This window comes from Aegilops tauschii, chromosome 3 (assembly GCF_002575655.3).
Source record: "Aegilops tauschii subsp. strangulata cultivar AL8/78 chromosome 3, Aet v6.0, whole genome shotgun sequence".
NCBI lineage: Eukaryota > Viridiplantae > Streptophyta > Magnoliopsida > Poales > Poaceae > Aegilops > Aegilops tauschii.
Genome location: NC_053037.3, coordinates 293480360 through 293489510, shown reverse-complemented (window position 1 = coordinate 293489510; position 9151 = coordinate 293480360). Strand labels below are relative to the sequence as shown.

Sequence of the window (9151 nt, the reverse complement as noted above, 5' to 3'; positions counted from 1 at the left end):
TCCTTTATATACGGGGGCAGGGGGCACCCTAGAACACACAAGATCAATTGTCTTAGCCGTGTGCGGTGCCCCCTCCACAGTTACACACCTCGGTCATATCGTCGTAGTGCTTAGGCAAAGCCCTGCGCCGGTAACATCATCATCACCGTCACCAAGCCGTCGTGCTGACCAAACTCTTCCTCGTCCTCGACTGGATCAAGAGCTCGAGGGACGTCATCGAGCTGAACGTGTGCTAAACGCGGAGGTGCCGTACGTTCGGTGCTTGGATCGGTTGGATCGCGAAGACGTTCGACTACATCAACCGCGTAACTAAACGCTTCCGCTTTTGGTCTACGAGGGTACGTGGACACACTCTCCCCGCTCATTTCTATGCTTCTCCTAGAATAGATCTTGCGTGATCGTAGGATTTTTTTTGAAATACTACGTTCCCCAACAGCGAGCTCATTCCATGTTGGCGTGTAAGGAAGCAGTGCAGCTCTAGGAAGGAATCAGGAGGATGTGACCAATCCCGAGCAACGAATGACTAGTAAATACTAGGGAAGAATGGCTTCTCAATGTGCTGGCAAACTGCACTGAGAGGGTACGTGACATGGTGCTGATTTTAATGTGGAGAGTATAGAATTTGCGGACCGATTTATTACATGGGAAGGACCAAGTTCCGGTAAAAATCTCGGTCGACCTTTTGAATAGCTATCTGAACTCTTTATGGCATGCAAAAAAGTACAACATGGAGGAGATGATCAAAGGTAAAATGGTAGAGAGAGGGGGGTGTTCAGAACCCAAGAACAAGGAAACTGCGTCGGCCGACCATGGCCTGCTCCTGCTGCAGGATGGATCGCCCTTTCGGTTGACGGTTCGTTCTCCTCAGATGGGATTGTGAGTTCAGGGATGGTCCCTAGGAATCCGGATGGAAGCTTGATCTTTGTTGCTTGCCCACACCTCTGTTTCTGGAACGATGCCTCGAAGCGGAACTACAAGGAATTAGGGAGGGTCTAGCGCTAGCTTCGGAGCGATCAGATCTTCCCGTGGTAATCCAATCCGACTCTTCGATGACACTTTCTTCATTGTCCTCAGATATTCTTGATCGATCAGCTTATGGTCATTTAGTCACGGAGATTAAGCACCTCTTAGCTAGTAGAGAGTTTTTTCCAATGAAAATTTCTAGAGATCAAAACAGAGAAGCAGATCGCCTCGCGAACCATGGGAGAGTATAGTTTAGCTCGGCTTGTTGGCTACAGAATTCCCCACCTTGTATCGCTGAGCTTTTGCCAGCTGACTGTAACTCTACATCTATGGAATAGAATAGTTTTACCCCCACAAAAAAATGCATGTAAAAATTAAGGAGACCATGTATAAAATGTTATTGGTCTTGATTATCGCATGATGAGAGAAAAATATTTTTTTCTACTTTAAAGTGCAGTGAGAAGATAGAAGTACACTTTTTTGTGAATTTTTTTAAAACCAAACATACACTCTTATCCGGGCGGAGGGAATATGTATCAGCCAACATGGTACTGTTGTAAAGTTTTTTTAGTACAAATCCAACAATATAATTTTTGTGACATCACTTACATTTTGCAAAATTAAATTCATGGTCAAAGTTTGAGAGTCCGAAAATAAGTGAGGGTCTAAAAATCCAGACGAAGGGAATACCATGTACCATAATAACCGAGTTAGAGCATCTACAACCACAACTCACAACATCCCTCCGATCAGCACACACAAAATCATTCCCACAATCGGATACACCATTTGCACATCATCTAATCCATACGATTACATGCAATGTAAAATTACTCTAAATTTTTGCCTGTGACCGTGCTTGTTGTTTCGGTTGTGTCCACGTCCGCGGCCGGCTGCGCCCCTGGGAGTGTTGGTGCGGTCGCCGGCGAGATAGAGTAGGACATGGGACACGCACCTGCTCAAGGTACTCGAGGCGCCGCCATCTCCCATGCCCCACTCTTCCTCGTCGAAGCCCGTGTCCTGCGCATTATTGGTGGATGTGAGGTCGATCATGGATTCGTCGTGGTCGGAGCCGGCCACGTCCACTATGACGCGGTTGCGACGGCACGGGTTGCCTGGCACCGTACGCAGCGCCGGAGAATGCGACTACGCCACACCGACGTTTGTCGTGAGGGTTGTCGCGACCTCCCACGCCAGTTCCCTCGCACGGCTGGCACGCCACGACAAATTTGCAGCAGTCGTGAATTGGTTGTGCTCCTCCGACTTGGCGCGCCAAGGGAGCGGCTGCGCATCCGTCACAGCGTTCGAACGCCAGACAGACCGCACCGCCTCCGATGAAGCAGCAGTGATTGCTTTGCGACCGGATCCATGTGCCATTTGGGCGGGCGCAATGGATTCCCGCTGGATGAAGTCCGAGCGCTAGCGACGCGGACTCCTCCCAGGAGCGGCGGAGTGCAAGGCAGATGACCATCTCCTCCTCGGGGCAGCGTGGGACGAGCTCCGGTTCAACGGATCAGGAGGTGTAGGACTCGGATCCGCTACTTGTCGTGCCCAAGAAGGTCGGAGATCGCCAGACGGGAGCTTGTGGGCTGAGAGGAGTGGACTGGAGTGGAATGCAGCAAGGGTTTCGTTCGGAGTGCGAATAGGGTCCAATTTATGTGGGATCGGTGGCCCACACTAGACGGGATCCTACGAGACGGGTGTGTCCAGGGGCATTCCCTACCTGTTACAGCCCGTTTTTGCTAACGGGCGCCTACAGCGCAGACGCCCTCCCGGGCCGGCCATCTAATTTTTTTTCTATCGTTAAAATCGACAAAAACAGTATGCGCTAGCAGGGATTCGAACTAGACTTTCTGGTTCCAACAAAGACGCCATAACCACCCAGCCACCTTCTTTGGATGTGACTAATCACCTTCTTTTGTTTAATTATTTACTGTTTTTTCGAACAGTTTTGTTCGGTTTTTCCTTTTTCTTTTTATTCTTTTTTTCTTACTCTTTTGATAAGTGCCTGCACTTTTTCAATTTCGCTATTTCTTTTTAAAAATCAATGAACTATTTTTTAAATCCATGAACTTTTTTAAAACCGATTAACTCTTTTCAAAATTGTGAACTTTTGAAAAAAGTAGGAATTTTTTAACTCTTTTCAAACTTGTGAACTTTTTTCCAAAATCCATGAACATCAAATTCATGAATTTTTTTCAAAATGCATGAACTTTTTTTAAAATTGATGAACTTTTTCCAAAACCGATGAACTATTTCTCAAATCCGTGAACTTTTTTCAAAATCGGTGAACTATTGTAAAGTTTATGAACTTTTTTGCCAAATTCTTGAACTTTTGTAGAATCAATGAACTTATTCATAATTTCAAACGTTTTAACCATTCTTTCAAACTTTTTTGTTGCAAATCTATAATATTTTAAAAAATACGATTTCTTTTTTAGGTGGTTTATATGTGTATATTAATGTTGTACTGAAAGAAGTATTAAATAGGTTTGTTCGCGTATTGTAGACAACTAATAGGTCTTGGCGCAGTGGTTATTTCGCAAAGAACATGCGAGTTCGAATCCCAGCTCTGCAGAACATGGTTTTGGCACCGCTGTTATACGTCATGACGCACTCGTATGTCATTCAGTCACCTACACTATCCGTTCTATTCCCAGACGACAAAAATGCACAATCCTTTTTGTTGTTTTCCAGAAGCAACCAAGTCGTGGAAACTTTGATAATTCCAAGCACCAACTAAACCTCCATTTGCGTTGGTGTACACCCATCGAAAAGTGCATCCTCCCAAATTCTCTCAAAGCAGGAGAGATGAATACTCAACAGACTCTGGCCTCTGCTTTTGCCCCTTCCTGTGGGCCACTTTGATGCTTTCTTCTCTTTAGCCATCTTCTTCCATCCATGCAACAAGGAATCAAATCCTTCCTTTTTTATTTCCTCGCACCACCATTCCTTTTCCGTTTCCATTGACCAAGATTGGGCATAAATGCCCCATGGGGCCTCCTCAAGGTCGCTGCTTCGGCGCCCCCTGGGCATGGCGAATTGGAGAGCAGAGCATGCCTTACATACGGCGCTCGCTTGACGCCATGGACGACCAGGAGGGAGGCTGGAATGGAGGTGCTGGCCTCTTATTCTCCCTCCGATTTGATCCCATGAGGGCGGGCTTCGATCCTACTCTGGCCAGCTTCCCTGTTTCCGCGCTGATTAGCCGCCTTCTTGGATGGGGCAAGAACAGTGGCCAAGGGAGGCCGCAGGGGGCCGTGATGGTCGCCGCCGCCGTTGCCCTTTACGTGGCTGCGCTCTGTGCTTCAGATCAGCAGCCTCGCCGGCGACGCCTGGCTGCTTCTGCTGCAGCTAGGCCAACTTCTGGTATGCAGCTTGTTTCATTAGTTGATCTTGATCGTACCTTACGCTCATGCTCAAGTTTTTACCATATGCGATCTGATTTGCATCGATTTGTCTGCAGCAACCAGACCTCGTGCTCTGCCTGCGCCGGACGATGGCCTCAGAATTCTGTCATCGAATGTAAGTCGTGATCCTTGGCTAGAGCTTCCGTCTCTCGGTCATGGCGAATTCATGCGATCGAACTAATTGCTTTTCCTTGGTATCAAAGGATGAATATCTGGAGAACGTGATCCACAGCGTGTCGATCGGTGCCGGGGACGATGAGCCGATTCTGGTGGCAAGAGTTCAGACCATGCCACCCGACATGGCTGGAGCAACCTCTGCATGGGAAACGGAGCGCGATAGGCTGGAGAAAGAGGAGGTCGAGCGATTCAAGCAGCTGTGGCTGTCGCTCGTGGAGCGGGAGCAGAGGCTGGAGCTCCGGCTGATGGACCTGGACGGCCTTATAGAGCAGGAGGCCACCGTGAAAGAGCTCGAGAACCGCGTCGGCCTCGCCGCCGTGGAGGCGCGGCTCCTGGAGCTCAAGGCCTTGTCGCTGCGTGAGGAGAACGAGACGCTCAAGGCCCAGGCGGCGGAGCTGGAGGCCGTCCGGGCCCAGCTGGGTCGCGCCAAGGAGAAGCTGCGGGCGCTCAAGGAGCGGGTGCAGGTGGAGCGGGAGGAGTTTCAGAGCGAGGCGGCGGCGCTCCGGGACAAGGTAATGGAGCTGGAAAAGACCGGCGAGAAGAGGGAGAGGGTGCTGGCGGCGGAGGCGGCGGAGCTACGGAGGGCCAAGGCCGCGCTGGAGGAGGAGAACAGGGAGCTTGCTCGGAGGTTGCAGGATGCGGAGCAGGTTTCCACCGCTGTTAGTCTGGTTCATGAGGTAAGTGCATTCCTAATTCTTGATTTCAATGCAACATTTTCTCCCATTTCATTCATATTTGCGAAAATCAGTAGCACATGTCAATTTCTCCAGATTTGTGTGTCGATTTTCGAATGGCTTACAGCTTTGGTCAAGTCAACAAAAGACATATTCTGGGAGAGAAAAAAACAAAAACAAAAAAGCATGGAACTGTATATTTCTTTGTCAACCAAAAAGTCCTTCTTTCTAAGCTCATGATGCTTTGAAATAGCAAATCCAACAAAATAGTTTACATTTGAAACCAGTTCTTTGGATGTCTTGATTACTTTTATGCTGGCTTGCTGTTTTGTTGGCAAAACGCAAGATGGCCTTTTCATCTTTCTTTTTTTAAAAGGGGTGATACCCCGGCCTCTGCATCAGGAGGATGCATACGGCCACTTTGATAAATAAAATAGGTTCCACAATGTCAAGAAAGTCGTAAAAGAAAACTACGTCGAGCTCACATAGACCTCGTCAGGAAGATACAAAATAAAAAGGCCATAAAGCCACAACCGGCTGGCAGAAAATTAGGAATGGAAACTAATTGCCAATCCTATTACATGACCGCCATCCAAACCGGTTGAATATATCCCGCGCTACCATCTCCCACCGGACAGATCCAGTAACCAAACGCTTCCTGGCCTCCGTCGGAGTGAGTAGGGACCACAGTGGCCTTTTCATCTTGATTGGTTTGGAACAAAGTGGCGGCTGAAATCTCTGCCAAGTTGTTTTTGTTATATGTCACTGTCACAGCTTTGATTTGACGCTAAGGCTATGTTGAGAACCTTCTGAATTATTACTTGTTATTCTCATCTGGCTCTTGCGTGGTGCAATTGAACATATAAGGTGACCAATTAGTTTATCTTATGGTCACAGCTTGGCGATTATGACCCGAACAGCAACATTTTATCATCTTATCTTTTCTGATGTATTACTATTTATAATAGGTTGAAACTCGCAATTATGCTAGTTACGACACGTTTTGGCATTTCTTTTTTCTTGATCTTTATTCAATACCTTTCTAAACTATGTGAACTCCAAACGAATAAGTTGCTGCATTTTTTTAATCGTTTCAAAAAATAGTTGATGCATTTTTCCATAACATCCTATAATTCTTGAGATTCAATGGCCAATTGGCGAATTACCCAAGCAAAATGGGGAGAATTCACGTTTTGTTGATAAGCCTTGGAATATATATATATATATATATATATATATATATATATATATATATATATATATATATATATATATATATATGTGTGTGTGTGTGTGTGTGTGTGTGCCAGTTTCTCCCTGTCCCACCGAGAAACCACGCGCACATGTGCCACTATCTTTTGAGAACATTCCCTCCCCACAAGTGCAAAGTCTGAATTTTGCTTAGATATAAAACTTTGCCATGTGCTACTCTCTTTCCCTAACTGTCACAGGAATTCAATATCGGCAGTCTCCGTCTATGTGGCTGAACATGCTAATTAATCTTACCTTTTTTTCTGAATTTATTAGGACGACATGGTTGATGAGGCAAGCTACCTGAGGGAGGCGAACGATCGGCTGACGAGGCAGATCGAGCAGCTACACAGCGACCACTGCGCGCACGTCGAGGAGCTCGTCTACCTCAAGTGGGTCAACGCCTGCCTCCGCCACGACCTCCGTGGCGGCGACCACCACCCCTCGTCCGCCGAGCAAGATCAGGACGGGGCTGGCAGCGCCATGCCGTCGGCCATGGACCTGAGCAAGAGCATGAGCTACCGCTCCAGCGAGAAGGCCAAGGAGCTCATGCTCCAGTATGGCAGCCTCGGCCTCGACGGCTACGACCCCGCGCTCTTCTCGCCGCTCAACGAGTCGACATACGGCGACGGCGAAAGTCACCAGCGGCGCGTTGGAGATCACGACGAGCCAGGGCGGAGCCCGGTCGTGCCGTCGCCGGCCGCGGCCGCGCCCGAGAATCGGGCCGGGCATGGCAAGCTCAAGTTTCTGAGGAATATCAAGAAGCTGCTGGCGAGCAGCAGAAGGAGCCACGGCCACGACCGCAAGAGCAAGAAGGCCGCGCCGGACCACGAGCATCTGGAGAAGGCGATGCGGTGGCTGTCCTCCGGCAGCCACGACGCGCTCGGCGCAGACAGCTCGTACGAGAGCACGCCGCTGTCGTCGTGCGACCGGACGCCGCTGAGCAGCGTGACGACCGTGGACTTGCACGCCCGTGCGCGCGCCGGGGAGGCGCCCCCCGCGTCGAGGCTGGAGGCGGAGACTAAGCTGGCGAGGTCCAAGAGCGACAATGGCGCGTCCTTCGGGCGGGAGGCGACCAGGTACCACGCTCTCCGGCCGGACCGCCCGGCCGGTCGCGGGACAGACGGATTCCACTCGCCGGAGAAGATTAGAAGGTACTCAGACGAGTTGACAAGCTCCTGATCAGTATGTTGGTGCATGGGACGCTCTCCTGCAGGATGATGCTTTTGCACAATAAACTCACTAACAGCAACCGGTCTGTAAGACGAAATGCCAATTTTCTCCATGTTCTTGTGTAAAATACTCCCTCCGTAAACTAATATAAAAACGTTTAAATCAACACTGATCTAAACGCTTTTACATTAGTTTACAGAGGGAGTACATGTTAAAGGGGTGCGCTTGGATTGGAGGATTGAGACGTTCGACAAATGGCGTTTCTAACTTTTTATTAGCTTCGGACATAGATATAGAAAAAATAATAGACATTGGGCAACAACAAAATTTAAAAAATAGCGGACACCTCAATATATTACTTCCTCCGGTACAAAATAAGTGTCGCAGTTATTTTGGACGAGGGAGTATCTTCAATCACAAAGTTTTACATTACAACTTATAACTGTAGATCAAATCTAGAGGAGAGATACAGGTGCCAAGACGTGGCATTGTCCCTTAAAGCCATGTCTTCAAATCTATGAAGCCAAAGCGAGAAATCAAACACAAAGTTCTAATCCTGAAGAGACGGTTCTCGTCACAGAAAATGAGTGTGTTGCGTGAATCCTCAAAATTTTCAAAGGATGGTGAGTGCAACAGATGGACTCTCTCTCTCATCATGCCTGACCTCTGAGAGATAGATCACGGAGCAGTAAGGAGCTATTGGCGGGATAGGACAACCGGGCATCACCGGCCAGGCGGGGGCTGACACGTAAGCTTTGAGGCCTAGACGTCAGCCAGTTGCTGCACCACTTGGGAACACACGGCATGGTCTACTTGTCCGACACAAGCCATGTAACCCTAGCTCGACCAGGTATATAAGGCAAGCCAGGCGTCTCGAGAGGTATCCAAGTTTTTTTTTGAACATACAGGAGGACTGCATGTATAATATTAAGACAGAGAGAAAAAATACGACCGCCCACCAATCCACATGATCCAGCTTACAACATCCGAACGACCATAAACTCAAGACTAAAGCAACATACCAAGGCTGCAACAAAAACACAAAAACTAGAAGCAGCAGTTAGTGGAGAACAAAACGACACATGCTCGCTTCTGCCCATAGCTTGGCATTAGCAATAACTTGATCAAAGATCTTCATCATTGGCATGTGAGAATTCTCAAAAACCCTACCATTCCTCTCCCGCCATATGCTCCAGGTGACCAGCTGTTGGAAATATGCCCTAGAGGCAATAATAAAATGGTTATTATTATATTTCCTTGTTCATGATAATTGTCTATTGTTCATGCTATAATTGTGTTATCCGAAAATCGTAATACATGTGTGAATACATAGACCACAACATGTCCTTAGTGAGCCTCTAGTTGACTAGCTCGTTGATCAACAGATAGTCATGGTTTCCTGACTATGGACATTGGATGTCATTGATAACGGGATCACATCATTAGGAGAATGATGTGATGGACAAGACCCAATCCTAAGCATAGCACAAAAGATCGTGTAGT

The 9151-nt window shown here is 48.0% G+C and overlaps 1 protein-coding gene across 1 annotated transcript; it reads left to right on the top strand.

The window, feature by feature from the left end:
- Positions 1–3721: 3721 nt before the first annotated feature.
- LOC109732597 (uncharacterized) lies at positions 3722–7760 on the top strand. Its single transcript, XM_020291780.4, has 4 exons — positions 3722–4332; positions 4430–4488; positions 4577–5227; positions 6752–7760. The coding sequence occupies exons 1-4, from the start codon at positions 3957–3959 to the stop codon at positions 7655–7657; spliced, it is 1992 nt and encodes a 663-aa protein (XP_020147369.1). The 5' UTR covers positions 3722–3956; the 3' UTR covers positions 7658–7760.
- The last annotated feature ends 1391 nt before the right edge of the window (positions 7761–9151 follow it).